Genomic DNA, 21,409 nt, shown 5'->3' with positions numbered 1-21,409 from the left:
ATGGGGTGTAGGGTGTTTCACAAAGTTGGCTATTTAAGTTTAAAATCTAGCTCTGATACTTATGGTATAGTCTTAGGCCACTGTGCATCAGTTTTATCATCTGTAAAATGGGTATAATAATTGCACTGACTTTATAGGATTGTTGTGAGAATTAAATGAATATATGGAAAATATTTAAACTGTGCCTGGCATATACTAAACAATTGAAGGTTACCTTTTTATATATATATATAATAAGCACTCCTTAAGGTAGGTAGGTTTATTTATTTATTTATGTATGTATGTGTGGCTGCGTTGGGTCTTCGTTGCTGGGCATAAGCTTTCTCTAGTTGCAGTGAGCAGGGGCTACTCTTTGTTGCAGTGCACAGGCTTCTCACTGCGGTGGCTTCTCTTGTTGCGGCTCTCGGGCTCTAGAGCGCAGGCTTCAGTAGTTGTGGCGGGTGGGCTTAGTTGCTCCGTGGCATGTGGGATCTTCCCGGACCAGGGCTGGAACCCATGTCCCCTGCATTGACAGGCGGATTCTTAACCACTGCACCACCAGGGAAGTCCCCTGAAGGTTTAACTTTCAATATCGTTATTCTAAAGATCTAGCGGGTAGAATTGGCAGGTTGTGGTCTTTGATTGTGTTAAGGGGAAAGGATACATCTAGGACAGTGGTTCTCAGCCTTGGATCTGGGCAGTTAAAACATGCCCTGGGCCCCAGCTAGACTGATTTAATCAATAGCGCTGGCAGTGTGGCTCCAGGTGATTCTAATGTTCAGTCAGGCTGAGAACCACAAGTCTAGGACCATTTCCAGGTTTCTGGCTTGGGTGATTGGATTGCTGATGGTGCCATTTACTAGGATAAAAAGCAAATTGAAGGGCTTCCCTGGTGGGGCTTCCCTGGTGGGGCTTCCTTGGTGGGGCTTCCCTGGTGGGGCTTCCCTGGTGGGGCTGTGGTTGAGAGTCCGCCTGCCGATGCAGGGGACACGGGTTCGTGCCCCGGTCCGGGAAGATCCTATATGTCGCGGAGCGGCTGGGCCCGTGATCCATAGGCCGCTGAGCCCGCGCATCTAGAGCCTGTGCTCCGCAACGGGAGAGGCCATAACAGTGAGAGGCCCGCATACCGCAAAAAAAAAAAGAGCAAATTGGAAAAAAAAAAACAGATGTTGCTTTTAACATAGCACTTGGTCTTTCTAAGAATCCTGTTAGCATTTGCATGCTTTAACTTTCTGTAACTAAGGAATACTTTTATTTTTTAAAAACATTTATTTATTTATTTATTTATTTGGCTGCTGTCAGGTCTTAGTTGTGGCACGTGGGATCTTTCATTGCGGCATGCGGGCTCTTCCTTGTGGCGTGTGGGCTTGCCTCTAATTGTGGCAGGTGGGCTGTAGAGCAGGGCAAGCCCCGCAGCGTGTGGGGTCTTAGTGCCCTGACCAGGGATCGAACCCGTGTCCCTTGCATTGGAAGGTGGATTCTTAACCACTGGACCACCAGGGAAGTCCTTAAGGAATACTTTTAATTATTTGTTTCTGGATTGCATATCATAAATGACCCCAGACTTGTGTGACTTTCATGTTCTTGTATCTGCATTTTATATTTGAGGTTTTTTTTTAGATATTACCTGCTGCTGTTCCTTCTCTTTGGACTTACTATCTTTCAAAATACCCTATAATTTATATATTTTTAGGTTTGTTTGACTCTCTCTTTTAAAATTTCTTGTTATTGCTTCCTCCCCTTCATCCTATCTGGCTCCCCTACCCCTGCTACCACCACTACTAGAATATAAGCTCCACCAGAGCAGGGATCTTGATATTTTTGTTCACTTATGAATGCTAAATTCCTGGTACATAGTATATAATACATACTTCTTGAGTGAATGAATGAATGCATTACTGTCAGGCTGGTTTTGTTTTCTTCTAGGTTCTTGGCTCTGCTCCAGAGTAAGTGAGATATTGTAGAGCAGAGTTTCAGAGGAATCTGTGAGAACTGTTTCTTCCTGTATTTAATTGATAAACATGAAGCTTAATTTTTGGTTGCTAAAGGTTGTAAGAATACAACTGAGCAAATGCTTCGTAATACATTTTAATAATGAAAACTTTTTTCTAATGTTTTGGTAGGAACCACCAAAGCCACCTCTAAATAGTTTTAAAGTGGGAATGAAACTTGAAGCTATAGACAAAAAGAACCCTTATCTGATCTGCCCTGCAACTATTGGAAATGTTAAAGGAGATGAAGTTTATATCACATTCGACGGCTGGAGTGGAGCTTTTGATTATTGGTGCAAGTATGATTGTCGAGATATTTTCCCAGTTGGGTGGTGTCGCCTGACAGGAGATGTATTACAACCACCAGGAACTCATGGTAAGATAATAACTAACTAATACATGTTCTTTTATTTTCTTGAAGTTAGATCTAACTGCTCTTGGCATTGAGGGTAGGATTTCATGTCCAACTGAGGAGCACCAGGCAGAACAGCGAGGGTACTGTCCAGGTTAGAGAACTGGAGGTAAAAGTTTACAATTAGAATTTTTGAGGGCCAACACAACATCATGGTCTGAATTGACAGTCCACACTGGGGAATATGGACAAAGCTACAAGTCACACTTAGACTATTGAAGCCTTGCTGCTAGAAACATTTTGGGGTGCTCAGGTACCTTTATAGTTGATATTCTATTTAAAATTACACACGGCATTCCATTGTTTGTATCTTGAAGATAGTTTTTAAAAGGTTGGGCATAACAAGTGTTATATACATGTTTTACATGATTTTGGTTGTTTTTTCTAGTTAAATTGATATTTGATAGTGTTAAGTAAAATCTATATGTCTGTAAAAATTTTTGACTGTGGAAGCCATCATAGATCAGTATGTTATTTCTGTCATGTGTTTATCAGTTGTAACGCTGCGCTTCCTAAGTTGAATATAGTGTCATCTAGCGTAGATATTTTCTTTCAAAGAAAAGTCATCAAAACATTGAAGCTCCTTGGTTGACTCTTCCAAGGACGTAGACATGGCTAACCTGGTCTTCTGTGATGGAATAACTGCTGAGATTTAAGTGGAGTCTAAGCACAGAACCCAATCATTTGGCCTAAGTTAAATGTAAACTTGTAAGTGGAATCAAATGTAAACATACTTAAAATTTACCCCACTAAATTTATTTATTTATACCAGAAAAAAAAAAGATGGGTGTAGCAAATGAGTAGGTAGTGTGGTGGAGGAGGGCAGTGGCTAGGTATGAGCACATAGCCGTATTATTCTTGTAACTGCTATTAGAATCTTCTGTAATTTGGAACTTTAACACATCCCATTATACTACAATACTACATACCATGATGATCTTTTTGTTAGGTACCTCTTTGGTTCCCTGCTGCCATAATTTTAGGAAAGAGATGTTAATGGTTGATTTTTGTAAAATTTAGTGTGATACAGATTTATGTGCATATGATACTAAAATAAGGCATGGGAAATCCCTCGCGGTCCAGTGGTTAGGACTGCATGTTTCCACAGCAGAGGGCACGGGTTCAATCCCTGGTCGGGGAACTAAGATCCCACAAGCCCTGTGGTGCGGCCAATAAATAAATAAATAAAATAAGGCATAGTCTCTGCCCTCAAGAAGTTTACCTTCTAGTGGGAGAGGGATGAATGGAGGGATAGACTTTAAAAAAAAATACAATACAGAATTAGCAGTGTAAAACTAGGGATGTATGCTAGATATGAAGGTGCCCAAAAGACATTTGGTCTGTTTAGGCTGGCGGAAAGGTGGTTGGGTAAAGGAAAGCTTCACAAAAAGACACATGATGTGAGTATTAAGAGAGAAGAAGGAGTTTGCCAGGCAGAATGGAGATAAAGGTAGGGTGGACACATCACAAAGGTGTGAAATTGCGCAGTGTGTTCTGAAAACCCGTGAGTTCAATTTGGGACATGGTAACTTTGGAATGTGTAGCCCAGAATGATACTGTCCTTCAGTAACTGGTCTCCCTATTTTTTTCCTTAATAACGCAGTTTGGCTGCCTAACATAAAGACTAGATTTCCAGCCTTTTTAGCAGTTAGTTATGGCTGTGAGACTTAAGTCCTTGTCAGTGGGATAAAAGTACAGGTAGTGTGTTACAGAGAAGTGAATGTACCATTCTCTCTTCCTTCTTCTTGCTTCTGTCCTGCTGCTAGGAGTGTGGTTGTTTTGGATGGAGCTCTATCTTGGATTATGAAATGGGGACCATATTCTAGGCATTTCGAAGTGGAAAGCAGAAAGGAGCCAGAGTCCCTGAGAACTTTGTGGAGCAGAATTTTTATGCTAGCCTATTCCAGACTATTATTTGAGAGAAATAAATTTCTGTGTTATATAAACCACTGTTTTAGGCTTTTCTGTTACTGTTAGCTGAATTTAATCCTAACTGATTCAGGGTAATTTAGGACATCTAGGTAGACATGTCCATTGGATGGATGTACATGCATGTATGAAGCCTAAGAGTTAGGTCTTGGTTGACAAAGCAGGTTTGAGAATCATCACGTTCATTCAGATAAATACGCTTTGTGTCAGGTGGGATTATAGGTGCTGGCGGGGGAGTTGGTGCAGAGGTGGGCAGCTTACACATCCTGTTGATAGCAGTGAGTGGTGGAAGTTTTGGGTGTGATTTTATTTATACATGTGTAACAGGTGGAGGTAGATGAGGATCAACCACAGAACCTTGTGGGTCAACATTTAAAACAATAATTCTCACACTGGAATCACCTGGGAGAGCTTGTTATAAAAGGCTGATATCCTGATGCTCACATCTAGGGGTTCTGAATCCATAGGTCTGGAGTGGGGCTTAGGTGTTTCCATTTTACATGATTTGAAGCCCAGACTTCGAGAAACACAAGAATAAGAGATGGGTAGATGATAGAATTCAGTTTAGGACACTGAGAAAAAGTATATAAATGTAGGAAAAGCACTAGGTTGATTCCCCCAACAACAGGAGAGGAAATATTTTAAGCAAATAAGTATTCAACACTATCAAATGCAGTATAAAACTCAAGAGAGAGAGCTCATTAGTGGTCTTAAATAAGTAAAAGCGTAGTTGCTAGACTTCTTTGAAAAAACAGATTTAGAAAGTTGAGGAGTAAATAGGAGATGCAAAGTGTTTTTAAAAATGTGACTTCATTGGCTTCCCTGGTGGCGCAGTGGTTGAGAGTCTGCCTGCCGATGCAGGGGACATGGGTTCGTGCCCCGGTCCGGGAAGATCCCACATGCCGCCGAGCGGTTAGGCCCGTGAGCCATGGCCGCTGAGCCTGCGCGTCTAGAGCCTGTGCTCCGCAACGGGAGAGGCCACAACAGTGAGAGGCCCACGTATCACACACACACACACACACAAATGCGACTTCAATACTTTCTGAAATATGCCTCCTCTGTCCTTTACCCCACTAGACAGTTCACCAGTTAATGTGAAATTTAGAACCTTTACCTCAATTTTTATTCCTTTACCCTCTACCATTTATAGTTGTCTTAAATATTTCCTCTATATTCATTGAGAGTGGCATTATACAGTATGATAATTTTGGCTTCAATCATAAAACATAATTGAGAAAACTCAAGAAGAGAAGGAAAATCTATTGTATTTATGCACAGTTTTGTCCTTTCAGTTGTTCATTCTTCTTTCCTGATTTTCAAAGATTCCTTCTTTTTTTTTTTTTTTGCGGTACACGGGCTTCTCGCTGTTGTGGCCTCTCCCGTTGCTGAGCACAGGCTCCGGACACGCAGGCTCAGCGGCCATGGCTCACGGGCCCAGCCGCTCCGCGGCATGTGGGATCTTCCCGGACCGGGGCACAAACCCATGTCCCCTGCATCGGCAGGTGGACTCTCAACCAGTGCGCCACCAGGGAAGCCCCAAAGATTCCTTCTTTTATCTTTTTTTTTTTCTGTTTAGAGAACTTGTTTTAGTCATTCTTTTAGGGTATGTTGGCTGGCAACAAATTTTTAGTTTTCCTTCATCTAAGAATGTCTTTATTTCCCCTTCATTCTTGAAAGGTGGTTGCTGGATATAGAATTCCAGGTTGGCAGTTGTTTTCTTTGTGCACTTTAAAAATGTTGTGCAACTTCCTTCTGGCTTCCATGGTTTCTGATGAGAAGTTTGCTTTTATTCGAATGTTTTTCCCCTATAGGTTCCATTATGATTATGGGTCTGTTTTTCCTTGTAGTTCTTCTAGTGTTTACATTATGCTCTATCTGTTTTCTGGCTCCATTATCAGGTGTGTACAAATTTGAATTATCTCATAACTTTCTGGTCCATTGATCCGTCTGTAGTAATCCTCTTTATGTTTTTTGTTTGTTTTGTTTTTGTAGCTTAAAGTCTGCTTTTATCTTGTATTAATGTAGCTATACCAGCTTTCTGTTGTTGTTGTTGTTATACCAGCTTTTATTTGGTTGGTGTTCTTATTCTCTCTCTTTCTCTTTCTAATGTTCAGCCTTTATCTATCCTAATCTAAAGAGATGCATTTCTTGCAAATAGTCGGATTTTTATATTTTTGCCAGTCAGCCAGTCTGACTGGAGCTTTTAATCTATTTCTATTTATTGTAATCACAGATATATCGGGTTTTCAGTATGCCATCTTATTTTGTGCTTTTTATTTGTCTTGCCTTTTCTATGTTTTGTTTTCCTTTCTTATCCTTTTTTGGATTATTTTTTCTTATTCCATTTGTTCCCCTCTTGTTGGGAAGTTATACACTGTATTTTCTGTTCTTTTAATACTCTAGGAATTTTAACATGCTTTCTTCAAGGAAGTCTGAAATTAATATCTTTCTTCTGCACTAAGACAATAAAAGGAACTTAGAATACTCTACCTATTTACTCCCTTCAAATTCATGTTATTACTGTTGTATATTTTAATTATATATTTTTGTATTCTTATAAACTATTACTATTATTGTTTAAGTAATCAATATTTGTTGAGATTCACCAACATATTCAACATGTTCTTTGCTCTTTATTCCTCCTTAGTAGGAATCCTCCTTAATCCCTTTCATCTGGGATTAATTTTCTTCTGCCTGAGGTAGATCCTTGAGAATTTCCTTTAGTGAAGGTCTGCTAGTGGCATGCTTTCTCAGTTTATGTTCATCTGAATATGTCATTATTTCACCTCCTTCCTTGAAAGACATTTTTTCTGGGTGTAGAATTCTAAGTTGACATCTGTTTTCTTTCAGCACATTGAAGGTATCATTATTTTGCCTTTTGATTTTCATTGCTGTTGACAGTTCAGCTGTCATTCTATTTTTCCTCTGACTGTAATGTCATTTTTTTCTCTAGCTACTTTAATATTTTCATGTCACCTTTGATGTTTTGCATTTTCACTCTGATAATTCTAGGTGTGGGTTTTGTTGAATCTTGGCAAAACCACACAGATACAAATGATAAGTTGTTTACTTTCATTGTGAAAAATTTTAAATGTTGGATATCATAATTTAACTGTTTTATCATTATTAAGGATTTCAAATGCCACAAGTAATTTGACATTGTGAAGCATTTTTTATGACTACTTTTTTTTCATTTTGTTTTTGTACTTTTAAAAAGTTGAAGTACAGTTGATATACAGTACTGTGTTAGTTTCGGGTGTACGGCAAAGTGAGTCAGTTATATATATATATTTTTCAGATTGTTTTCCATTATAGGTTATTAAAAGATATTGAATATAGTTCCATGTGCTATACAATAAATCTTTGTTGCTTATCTGTTTTTTTTTTTTTTTTTTGCGGTACGCGGGCCTCTCACTGTTGTGGCCTCTCCCGTTGCGGAGCACAGGCTCCGGATGCGCAGGCTCAGCGGCCATGACTCACGGGCCCAGCCGCTCCGCGGCATGTGGGATCTTCCCAGACCGGGGCACGAACCCGTGTCCCCTGCATCGGCAGGCGGACTCTCCACCACTGCGCCACCAGGGAAGCCCTGCTTATCTGTTTTATATATAATAGTTTGTATCTTTTAATCCTATACTCCTAATTTATCCCTCCCCCCTTTTCCCCTTTAGTAACCATGAGTTTTCTATGTCTGTGAGTCTGTTTGTTTTGTATATAGATGCATTTGTATTATTTTTTAGATTCCACATATAAGGGATAGCATACAATATTTGTCTTTCTCTGTCTGACTTACTTAGTATGATAACCTCTAGGTCCATCCATGTTGCTGCAAATGGCAGTATTTCATTCTTTTTAATGGCTGAGTAATATTCTCTCTCTCTCTCTCTCTCTCTCTATATATATATATATATATGCCACATCTTCTTAAGCCAGTTGTCTGTTGATGGGCACTTGGATTGTTTCCATGTCTTGGCTTTTGTAAATAGTGCTGCTATGAACATTGGGGTGCATGTATCTTTTCGAATTAGAGTTTTCATCTTTTCTGGATATATGCCCAAGAGTGGGATTGCTGGATCATATGGTAGCTCTATTTTTAGTTTTTAAAGGAACCTCTGTACTATTTTCCATAGTGGCTGCACTAATCTACATTCCCACCAACAGTGTAGGAGGGTTCCCTTTTCTCCACACCCTCTCCAGCATTTATTATTTGTAGACTTTTTCAAATAGATTTTAAAATTAATTAATTAATTAAGTTTTGGCTGTGTTGGGTCTTCATTGCTGCTCGCGGGCTTTCTCTAGTTGCGGCACGTGGGACGCTGCTCTTCATTGCGGTGTGTGGGCTTCTCATTGTGGCTTCTCTTGTTGCAGAGCACGGGCTCTAGAGCACGTGGGCTTCAGTAGTTGTGGCACGTGGGCTCAGTAGTTGTGGCTCATGGGCTCTAGAGCACAGGCTCAGTAGTTGTGGCGCATGGGTTTAGTTGCTCCACAGTATGTGGGAGCCTCCTGGACGCGGGAGCCTCCCAGACCAGGGATCGAACCCATGTCCCCTGCATTGGCAGGCGGATTCTTAACCAGCTGCGCCACCAGGGAAGTCCCTATAGGCTTTTTGATGATAGCCATTCTGACTGGTGTGAGACAATACCTCATTGTGGTTTTGATTTTCATTTCATTAATAATTAGCAGTGTTCAGCATCTTTTCGTATGCCTGTTGGCCATCTGTATGTCTTCTTTGGAGAAATGTCTGTTTAAGTCTCCTGCCCATTTTTTGATTGGGTTGTTTGTTTTTTGATGTTCAGTGTATGAGTTCTTTGTTTGTTTTGCATCTTAACCCCTTGTCGGTGGCATCATTTGCAAATATTTTCTCCCATTTTGTAGGTTGTCTTTTTGTTTTGTTGATGGTTACATTTGCTGTGCAAAAGCTTTTAAGTTTGATTAGGTCCCATTTGTTTATTTTTCTTTTATTTCTTTTGCTTTGGGAGACTGATCTGAGAAAATATTGCTACAATTAATGTCAGAGAATGTTTGCCCATGTTCTGTTGTAGGAGTTTTGTGGTGTCATGTCTTATATTTAGGTCTTTAAACCATTTTGAGTTTATTTTTGTATATGGTTTGAGGGAGTGTTCTAATTTCATTGATTTACATGTAGATGTCCAGCTTTCCCAACACCACTTGTTGAAGAGACTTTTCTCCATTGTATGTTCTTGCCTCCTTTGTCATAGATTAATTGACCATAGGTGTGTAGGTTTATTTCTGGGCTCTCTATTCTGTTCCATTGATGTGTGTCTGTTTTTGTGCCCTACCATTGCTGTTTTGGTTACCTTAGTTTTGTAGTATCATTTATGACTACTTTTTGAATACAAATAAATCAACCCATGTCAAGGTAGAATTTGGAAACAGTAGAGTAGAAACAAAGATGTGCCCACTGGTGCCACATTCTGATTTGTAAAGATTCACAGAAGTCCCCAGAAGAACCTTAGGATTCTGGGAAAAATATGGTTAAAGATTGTTAGTTGATACTTAACGTTGCATATATGATTCATTTTGATTTTTTTTCAAGCATTGCTTGTTAATTGCAGATAGATTAATAGGGTTAGTACTGTACTTGCTTACACTAGGTGAAATATTCTTTTTGAGTAGAGAAAACATTTACTTTAGCCAATATATCATTCATTAAATGGCAGCTATAATATATAAGTATCATTTCTTAGATATAATGTGATATATTCTTGAAAGCCACATATTTTAAAATTATTTTTTATTAGTTTTAAATCATTTTAGTCTAATAGGAAAAGTAATGTTCAAAGGAAAAAGTTGAGAAAAGCATGCAGAGATAACCATGGCAAACAGTTTTATCTATATTTGGGTTCATAGTGCCTTTTTTTCTTTTTGTTTTACACGTATACCTTAGGAACATGCACACAGCCAAATCAGTAGAAAAATGTTAAGTTATGGTGTATTTATTCTATAAAATCATATATAACAGTTTAGAAGAATGAAAGTGTTCCTGTTTACTAAGAAAGAAAACTCTCCAAGATGTATTAATTGAAAAAAAACACCCCCCCATACATGCAATATAATACCATTAAGTTAAGACAAAACAAGTAGTTATGTATTTCTATATTTAACTGTAGATATATGTATATAAATACACAGAAAATATCTGAAAGGCTATACAGTATATCAAATCTGTGTCATAGTGATAATTTCTGAAAAGGGGTATAGGGTGGTAAAGGAAGTGGTAATGGGGACTTTTGCTTTTATCTGTGGCCTTTTTGTTTTTTGTTTCTTGTGTTTTTTTTTTGCGGTGCGCGGGCCTCTCACTGTTGTGGCCTCTCCCGTTGCGGAGCACAGGCTCCGGATGCGCAGGCTCAGCGGCCATGGCTCACGGGCCCAGCCGCTCCGCGGCATGTGGGATCCTCCCGGACCGGGGCACGAACCCGTGTCCCTGCATTGGCAGGCGGACTCTCAACCACTGCGCCACCAGGGAAGCCCATGTGGCCTTTTTTTTTAAAACAAGAATGTATTGGTATGTTACATTTGTATCTTCAATTAACAGTTTCAGTTTGAAGAGAGATTATCCTGCATATTCCACTTTCTTACCTACTTTTTCATGCTGTCTTGTGACTGTATTCCCATGTGAAATATATCCCTACAAATTCAATTTTATTTGTTTTTTACTCCATCATATGGCTGTACCATAACTTATTTAACCAAACATCTATTTTGTTTGGCATTTAGAATGTTTCAAGATTTATGTTATTAAACTAGATGATATGAAGAATATATCTTTGCATACCTCTCTAATTATCTACATAGAATAAGTTTGCTGAGCCAGAGGGTATGTTTCTACGGCTGACAAATTGTCATTCAGAAAGGTATACTCACTTCCACTCCCCCTCAGTGGGGGGTGAAAATGTTTTTTTCCTTCTGTGGTCAACTTTGGGCATTATCTTCTTATTTTTGCTAATTTTAAAAATGTTATTTTAAAAAATTTCATTTCTTAGACTACTAGTGAGGTTGAATCTTTTTCTTTCCATGTATTTTGGCCATTAATATTCCTTTATCAGTTTCCTAATTGTCTTCTCCTATTTTTTTCTTAGAGTGTTCCTTTCATTGTTGATTTGTTTGAGTGCTTCATTTATTGCATATATCAACCCTTTGTCATAAAAGTAAAAACCTTTTCTCGGTCATTTGCTTTTTAATGTTATTTATGGCCTTTTAAGAAAATGTACAGAAATACTAAATTTTTTGACTTGAATATTAAATAATTTAAGGACCTTAGAGTTAAATAATTTCAAAAGGCCCAACTAATATTAAATCAATTGAATTTTATGAATTAAAAAAAATCTATTGTTTTCATTTGTTTTGAATATTTGTTGAACACATTGGAAATGTTTGTTTTTCGAGCTTTGTTTAATTGCTTTTCCAATTTTTGTTTTTTAGACTACAGCACATAAAACCTTTTCAAATAATTAATGACTAAAGACAATTCACTAGCATAGTTTCTTAAAGAAATGTAGTGAGGCTTCCATGAGTGCTACTTTATTTGACTTTACATTAAAAACCTTATTTAAGCTTTACTGGTTTTCCTTTCAAGAATAGTAATAAGGTTTAATTTACTTTAAAACTTTTTCTAACAGTTTTTCTGCTGGCGTTAACACTTCTGTAATCAGAAACAGCTAAGTTCTTATGAGGCCTATCATTGGTATAAAAATCCACTGAGAAACATACCTTCAATAGAATATAAAGCAAGCTGAGTGGCTTTTTTTCCTCGTTTATTTAGGTTTTCCTTTCTTGGCTCTTGTTAATGACTCTACAGTCGTTCAGAGCTCTTTACTTCTGGGTGGTGCTGTCACAGCTCATCAGATTTATTCTAGAGACCTGCACAGGGTGTCTGGTGAGAAAGAGGAAAGAACTATGTATGCTGCTGTGTCCTTGGCAACTTAAGGCTGAGTCAAGTAAACTAAAACAAAGTTCATTGTAGATTTTTTTTCTTGCAAAATTTACTTGATCTTGCTGTTCTCTGTTTCGATTTTCCCCCCTCCCTTTGTACCTCATATCTTAGTTCTCTCTAAATAAATGATAGAAATTTAGGAATGCCCAGTAAACTATTGGTTAACTATTGGTTTCTTCTCATATTGCCTTTCCTTTGTCTCTGGCATATACAGTCATAGGGATTTATAGGCAGTCATTTCATTAAAGTCCACATATTTAATACATGAAGGACAAGACTTGGAATCCAGCAACTTAGCATCAGAACTGGGACACCTGTTATTTTAAAGGCTATGTACGATTTTTTTAAAAAAACTTTTCTTTTCCCTGTCTTTATTTGGGAAAGTTTGTAAACAAATAGGTTACTATTTTGTTTTATAAACACAATAAATGTAGGTTTTTAGTCTTCTGAGAAGTTGGGGAAATTCAGAAGCAGAGGATTCTTTTTAAAAATTTGACCCAATGTTAATTTTTTTCTAATATTGTGGGACATTCAAAGGTTTTTGTTTTGTTTTATAAATATAGCTATATTATAAACCATTCTACCTGGCTTTAAAGGTACTTAAATACTTTTAAAGTTAACTATATAAATTAAACTTTAAATTTATATAATTTCTGAAACATTAATGAATTAGTTTTATTTAACGTAGTTTCAGATTTATGCATCATTGATTATAAATTAGTGACCCACACTAGTGTGAAGTGTCATCTTGTAGTCTAATTCTTTAAGCATTTGTGACCATGCAAACCAAGAAAGAGGGCAGCAAGCTTCCAGATGCTTAGAGTATAAAGTTGCAGGATCCCAAGGGTATAGAGGAATTCCTCTGGTCCAAAGGGAAATGCAGAGGAGGGGAAAACCTAGAATCAGAAAGGTGTAGCCAAGCATTCCTGTCTAGTGGCACCATATCCTGTCAGTGATCATTTTAACTCTTTTCTTGATAAAAATCCTTCAGTTTATTTGGGTCCTCCACCCCCTGCCTCTCATGAAAACACCTTTAATTTCCAGGTGGAACTCAATGGTAACATGACATTTCCTTCACAACTTTGTATAACATTTCTGATTATGAATAATTGATAGAACTGGCATATTAGATTTTCTTTGTTGGTAATTCAGACATAAATTGTATGAATAGGAACTTTCTTCTTAAGACTAAAGTGAAAAATAGGTTTTAAATATAATTATCCTGGGCACTGTTAGCTGCTTCTTTGAATGGTGGTTTATTTTACATCGTGTGTGCGCACACACATGTATGGTTTAGCTTTTAATTAAAATTTTAAGGGAGTGTGTTTTAAAATCTAAACTTTTGATCTTTTAAAAAATGTAATTAGTCATTTAATATTATAGTCTTATTTTCTCCTATGTACCATTTTCCTTTGGAACTATTTAAAAGTTAGTCTTTTTAAAAAGTTTTATTGAAGTATAGTTGATTTATAATGTGTTAATTTCTGCTATACAGCAAAGTGACTCAGTTATGCATATATATATTCTTTCTCAAAGTTAGTCTTTTGAGAACTATTTCAAAGCTTCCATGTGCAAACAAGAAGTAGCTCTGCTCCCCACCCCCATCTCATTCTCATTTGTTTAAAAAACAGAACCAGAAATTATGGTTGCTTTTGTTCTTTGTTTGGGTAACCAGAGGAGTATGTGGTTTCTATAACTTGTGCTTCACCTCTCTCTAAATTTTAAAATTAAGATTTTATAGTTTTTCGGACATATCTTTACCAAATTTTTCCCTCTTTTTATATGACTGTGTGTGTTCAGTAAACACCACATAAAGCAGCACTTTTCCTTTCTCTGTGTTATAGTGGGTCAAAAGTAGCAGAGGTACATAAAATTAAGGCTGTAAAGAGTTCAGGGTGTATCAGTCCTATCAGAAAGGTTCTGAATAAACATTCGAGTATTTGTTTAGATTTTTGCCCTTAATGTAGCTCAAAATAAAATACAGACTAATAATGCTTAGTATATTTAGTACTTTTCCTGTTTGATATAAAAGAAATACGTAGAAATGCTATCAACCCAAATTATTCACTCAAAAGCTGAGAAATTTTAAACAGCTGATATTTTCTTTTTCATACGTACAGCTTGGAACAAATGTTTTGCTTGTGCAAACGAGACAGCTATTATGATGCAAAGAAGTATCTTGAAGAAAAAACAAATGTCCTTTTTCTGTTTTCAGCTAAATACTACAGTAATTGCAAGCAGAGCCTGAAGCTTCTTTCTTGTTTCGGTTCTGTGATATATTTTAACAAGTTCTTTTGAGACTATTAAAGTGTCTTGGTTTTTAGGACATGTGGTTCAGCGGGAATAACTTTGTCTACAGACGCAGTGGGTTGGCAGTTAGATTTTTGCATGTCTTCTCATTTGTTTCCAGATTCTCTGACCCAGGGTAACCCTTGGTTCTTTTCTAAAGACAGGAGTGAAGGAAGTTTGAGCAGGTGACTGATGATCACTGTCTATACAGCCCACAGACAATATGCGAATTACTTTAGCAGCCCTCTTAATCCCCTTCCCCCCTCCAAACCAACAAATGCAAATAGCTTCATCCCATTTGCTAGAAATTCAGGCTTGCTCTGGCAACATGGGCTTTGTTGTTAACTCGCTTTCTCCAGAAAGGCAGTTTTATTCCTGGTAGAGGAGAAGGGCTATCAAATAGAACCTAAATCACCCTTGTGGTAAATACAGCAACAATTTGTTTCTCTGGAATATTTCTAAAGGTAGGAATTACCCCAAAAGTTTCTTTCTATTGCAGTTGAAGTGTGGTTAAAGAAATTCATTGTCTGGTTTGTTAGCTTTTGTATATTAAATATCCGAGTCATTTCTGTTATCTAAAAAAAAATCCTCTACTTTCTTCTAAATATTAACGTGCTGAAATTGTTGGCACTATTATTTGATGAGTCACTTCTAAAAACTGTTTTACAGTACAAGGGAAAAGTCAGATTTTGGTTATTTCCACAATAAAAATGGTTTAAAATAAGAAAGGAACAACCCTATTGTAAGTCAAACTTGATCACTTAAATCTCCAGTTTGTAATCAAAAGTTGCCAAATATTTTTCTGTAGCTTTGAGGAATACAACATGATTTTTAACTGGTATTACGTGAAACTTATTAAAAGGACTTTTATGATATAGAAATGTAGATAACATATTTTACTAATTATTGTGTCAATACATTTAATGTGTTTTGTGGAAATTATAGTGGTGACTGCTGTGTTTTTTTTAGGAGCATAATGGAAGTCACTCTATAGAAGTCATTCAATAAGAAAAAAGACATTATGGTTTAAAAATTGAGTGACATTTGGGCTTCCCTGGTGGCGCAGTGGTTGAGAGTCCGCCTGCCGATGCAGGGGACATGGGTTCGTGCCCCGGTCTGGGAAGATCCCACATGCCGTGGAGCAGCTGGGCCCGTGAGCCATGGCCGCTGAGCCTGCGCGTCTGGAGCCTGTGCTCCACAACGGGAGAGGCCACAACAGTGAGAGGCCCACATACCGCAAAAAAATAAATAAATAAATAAAATAAAAAATAAATAAAAATAAAAATTGAGTGACTTTTAAAAGCTCAGTCTTGATAAACCATAATGGAATAGAATATGAAAAAGAATACATATATATATATATATATATATATATATATATATATATATATATATATATATATATAACTGAATCACTTTGCTGTATACCTCAAACTAACACAACATCGTAAATCAACTATACTTCAATAAAATAAAGAAAAAAAGAAAGCTAGTCTTGTTAGGTGAATTGTGAATTGACCTGAAACAGCTGAAGTTGCTTCTTTTTGTGTGAACTTTCTTCTCAAAATATTAAAGATTTTGGAAACCGTCATCTTTAATAACGTCATTTTAACCAAAATCTTGGTTTCTCATGAACTGAGCCAGATATGAGTAGTAATTGTGAAATAAAATGATCTTCACGGGAAGCACCCCCAATGAAGCTGACAGGAGTGGTTTACAAAGCAACTATGATCCAAAAGTAGAAAACAAGTATATTTTTAAAACAACACTCTTAAAGCCCTTCTAAATTCTAATTGTAATTTGTAGCTTGTTCTTGCATGTTTATGATTTCCTTTCTAGACTAAATACATATGAGAAATAATTATATAACAGGGTAGAAAAATAATGTAAATTCTACTAAATGCGGGCCTCTCACTGTTGTGGTCTCTCCCGTTGCGGAGCACAGGCTCTGGACGCGCAGGCTCAGAGGCCATGGCTCACGGGCCCAGCCGCTCTGCAGCATGGGGGATCTTCCCGGACCAAGGCATGAACCCGTGTCCCCTGCATTGGCAGGTGGACTCCCAACCTCTCCGCCACCAGGGAAGCCCCGATTTTCTTGTTTTAATTTTGTATGTATGCCAAGGATAAAAGGCCTTGTCACTTAGGTATGGAGATCAATAACTGGACTTTTGTAATTTGTTTAAGTTAGAGAGCTATCCTTTATCCTTTCAATTTTGTTTGGAAAAATTTTCCCAGTAACATTTTTACAAGTTTTAAATCACCTTAAGATAGACTATTCTATGCAGATTAACGTATGTTTTATAAGGTATGTGTATGAAGAATTTCTTCTCTCTTCTTTAATCTGTTTACCTTAGATCTCCAAGCCCTGTTTTGAAACGGGGGAAGGAGTGACTCAAAGCTGCAGATCCTTTCAGTATATTTGGTTTTGGTTTAGTTGTCCAGACATAACTTTTGAAGGCTACTGGAAGAGACATAGCAACACTTCCCAAATGGAGACGGTCTATCAGACCCCAAAAGCAAGTTTTTTTAAATGAGATCTTTATTTTTCTGAGTGAAGGACTTATTTCTTTTTATGTGAAAGTTACCTTTTATTATATGTTTAAGGTGTTTTTAATACTGTAAAACTGTGGTTCTTGGTGTTGAGAGAAACCTACATGGTTCATGAAGGAGAATCAGGAGGGACAGTGGAGGAGCTAAGGGTTTGTTCACCCTACTGGACTCTCACCATTGCCAACCGAGCCACCTCTGCTTGGTCAATGAGCAGGGAACTGGGCAGAGCCCTCAGGTCAGAATAGGTAACTGGCTGCAAGGGCCAACAAGGGTTAAATTTGAAAAGACAGGTCCTGTCTCCATAAAAACCAGGATAGCTACCACTAAAAATTAGAGATCTTGTTTTCCTTTGTAACTTTTTTTCCCTTGTAGTGATTAGTGGTAAAACAAATAAACCTTTTAAAGTGAACAAGGGATGGGGGTCAAAAAAGGACTTCTATGTTTGTTTTGGGCAAGTAAGAGATAGAGTAAAAAAGTGGTATGGTAGAGAAGTCTTTAAGTAATGATAAAAGGAAGAATGATAAGCAGAGACCTGTGGGAGGCAGGATTGAGGTGTGGGAAGGTATCTGACCAGGACAGAGAGTGCCCCTGCTACTATGAATGGTAGGCACCATATGTCTCTGATGGTCAACTGCTTGGGCAGTAGAGATGCTTTTATGATTATGTTCTGCTGAGTAAGCTTCTCTGAAAGATTTCTGCCTTGGTAATGAGGGGAATCTGCTCTTTAATTCTGAAACTGCTGGAGACTGAGCTGTAGATTCTAAAGGTCTCTATAGGTATGCAGTGAACCTGTGTAGGTTTTTCTAATGTTATTTTTAGTGGATACATATATCCACTAAATATCCATATATCTAGTCTAAAAGTTGTATGGCTTTTTATCAAAACAATATTATAATGCTTATGTTGAATAATTGTTTTCTTTAGAGACATCTAAATATTTAGAGTGACTGGTTATATTCTTAGTCAAAAAGTGGCTAGGTTGTTTATCTTTGTTGGGGCATTTTATATTTTTAATGACAAAAATTGGTATTTATTGTAGAACATTTAGAAAACAAAGATAAGTGATGAGTAAAATCTAAAAATTGCTTATATTCCTGCCATCTGGATGTAATCACTGGTAATATTTTTGGTATAAAAGCATTAGGAAACTTTAATTAAAAAATCAGTAATGGGGCTTCCCTGGTGGCGCAGTGGTTGAGAATCTGCCTGCTAATGCAGGGGACACGGGTTCGAGCCCTGGTCTGGGAAGATCCCACATGCCGCGGAGCGACTGGGCCCGTGAGCCACATCTACTGAGCCTGCGCGTCTGGAGCCTGTGCTCCGCAACAAGAGAGGCTGAGATAGTGAGAGCCCCGCGCACCGCGATGAAGAGTGGCTTCCACTTGCCACAACTAGAGAAAGCCCTCACACAGAAACAAAGACCCAACACAGCAAAAATAAATTAATTAATAAACTCCTACCCCCAACATCTTCTTAAAAAAAAAGAATCCCTCATCATCCCCTCTGTATGTTCTCTATAAAAAAAAAAATCAGTAATGTTCATTGCCAAGAGTCATTGAGACCAACTGAGGACAGCATATGTTGTATTCTGTTCCATGTACACAGAATTGTATTGGTTTGGTCCCATCTACTTAAGTAGTCTTACTCTGTTTTTCTAGTAATTAATAGACAAATATAAAATGTGTTATGATTGTAAATATTTGAATTAGAGAAAATCCACAAGAAAGTTTAAAGAGTAAAGAAAGACTCTCAGAAGATACTCCAATATTTGGTGCAGTTTTTTTCCTTAAGGGTTTATATTCAGCCAAGAGAATTGAAAAAACTGAAGCACCTAAAACACCGGATTATTAAGGGCATGTTGATAGTTTGTTTTCAGTATTACTTTAAATATTTTTCTTTGTTGTGTACATGTAAGCTTCCTCAGATTTGAACCTGAAAAAATGTTTAAGCCAACCACTTAATTCTGCATTTTGCTCATTAAGTTTATAGAAAATATTTTAATGAAAAGACCATGTCTTTTCATTTTTTTCCCTCGCTAATTAAAAATAGTACCCGGTTTAAGCAGAGAGCATGGGCTTTTGGGTGAGATAGACCTGAATTTGAATCCCATTTCTACCACTTCTAGACGAGATGTGTGATACTGGATTGGATGTTACTTACCTCGCTGAGCCTCTATTTCTTTATATGTAAAATCGAGAGAATAATACTTGCTTTACAAAATTGTAAACACAAATTTTAATAATATATGTGAAGTCTCTGGCTCATTTGAAGTATACAAATTTCTCTTCCCTTTTCTCCCCCAGTGTGTTTTTTTTAAATGAGGTGAAATTCACATAATATAAAATTAACCATTTAAAAATGCACAAATTCGGAAACACTTATTAGTACATTCACAGTGTTGTGCAACTACCACCTTTGTCTAGTTCCAGAACATTCTCATCACCCTAAAAGGAAACCCCGTACCCATCAAGCAGTTGCTCCCCACTCCCTCTACCCCCTTGCCCCTGGTTATCACCAATCTCTATTCTGTGCCTATGGATTTACCTGTTCTAGATATTTTATGTAAATAGGATCATATAGTATGTGATTTTGTGTCTGGCTTCTTTCATTTAGCATAATGTCTTCAAAGTTCATCCATGTCATAGCATGTATCGGTTATCCCTTTTCATGGCCGAATAGTATTCCATTGTATGTATATACCACACATTTGTTTACCCATTTATCCATTGATGGACATTTGGGCTGTTTCCACCTTTTGGCTACTTTTAATAGTGCTGCTATGAACATGCCCACACATGTACTTGTTCGAGTCCTTGTTTAACTTTTTCATGGACCACCAAACTGTTTTCCACAGAGCTGCACAACTTTGCATTCCCACCAGCAGTGTATGAGGGTTTCACTTTCTCCATATGCTTGCCAACACTCGTTATTTTCCTTTTCTTAAAATTATAGCCATCTTAGTGGGTGTGAAGTGGTACCTCACTGTGGTTTTGATTTGCAATCCTTCCTTCATTTTTGAATGGAATGTATTCTAGAAGTTGATTTTTAAGTTGGTTGATTAGTATTTGAAGCGTATTTTTCCCAGAAATCTGTAATGTTGTGACCAAGCTGTGGTCATCTATTTAATGCATAAACTACCTGAATTGTCTCTATAATAATATAAGATCAGAGGCAAAACTTGAATATTAAACATTTATTCATTTAACAAACATTTATTGGATGCCCATTATGTCGCAGATGTTGGAGATATAACCAGGTGTTGGAGATATAACAGTGGAACCCTAGACCAGATGTTGGAGATGTAACAATGGAACTTACATGGTTCCTTCCCCTGAAGGAACTCACAGTGTGTCTAGACAGATAGATGTGTAAGTAAAGATAAGATGCTATAAGATCTGTGCCAGAAGAGATAAATGCCGTATGTGTGGTATATGACCATTAAAATCCTATGGTTTGCCTCAGAGCTTAGTGCTAGAGTTTTACAGAGCTGGTAATTGAGCAGAATTTCAGATAATGCATGGTAGTTTAGCTAGTGACAAGGGAGGGAAGACTTTTCTTGGGTCAGCCTCTGCAAAGGCAGTGAAGGTCAGAATGTTTGGGGATCTGAAGCAGATGATTATGGCTGAATCTATAATGATAGATGGGGAAGAGATGAGATGAGGCTGTGAAGATACGTAGAGGGCCTTGGATACCAGGCCAAGGAGTTCAGAGTTTAGCGTATGGGTAATGTGGCATCACTGAAGATGTTTAAGTGGAAAAGTGACATACAATTTGTATTTTTGAAAGATCATGCTGATGTACTATAGAGTATGTATTGGAAAGGGCAGCCAGGGATGCCAATTAAGAAGCTAGTGTTGTAGCTTATGTGAGAAGTCATGAGGTCTTGCACCAAGTCATGGACAGGCATAAAGAAGAACACAACTAGGAAATACTTAAAGGAGGTAGGCTTGGTTAGACATGTGAAGGGAGGAAGAGTACAAAGATGACTTCAAGATTTCTGACTTCCGGTAATTTGGTGATAAAAAGGTAATGGCATTCATCAAGATAGAGCACATAGGATAAGCATGATGATTCTCCTTTTGGACATGTTGAGTTTGAGATGCCTATGTAGATTATCTGTTAGCTATTGAAAACACAGCTCTGGAACTTGAGACGGGCCTGTCGGGGATGTGGTGGGGGGGAGGTAGGCATGTGAGTGCTTGAATGAGCAAGAGAACAATTTGGGAATCATTATCATGTGTAGGCAGTAGCTGAAATCAAGGGTGTGAACCAAAGTGCTCAAAACTGAGATGAAGGTAGGGAGAAGAT

At 37.6% G+C, this 21,409-nt stretch overlaps 1 protein-coding gene across 2 annotated transcripts in view; it reads left to right on the top strand.

Moving 5' to 3' along the window:
- Positions 1 to 21,409, top strand: part of SCML2 (Scm polycomb group protein like 2) — a 94,675-nt gene that overhangs the window by 41,838 nt on the left and 31,428 nt on the right. For both annotated transcript variants that reach the window (XM_082608919.1, XM_082608918.1), the window contains exon 7: positions 2,103 to 2,346. In XM_082608919.1, the coding sequence (XP_082465045.1) occupies positions 2,103 to 2,346 (244 nt within the window). The remainder of the gene's footprint in view (positions 1 to 2,102; positions 2,347 to 21,409) is intronic.

Source organism: Mesoplodon mirus (genome assembly GCF_964341445.2).
Source record: "Mesoplodon mirus genome assembly, chromosome: X".
NCBI lineage: Eukaryota > Metazoa > Chordata > Mammalia > Artiodactyla > Ziphiidae > Mesoplodon > Mesoplodon mirus.
Note: the sequence above shows the minus strand (reverse complement) of the source record. Positions and strands in the feature narration are given on the sequence as shown.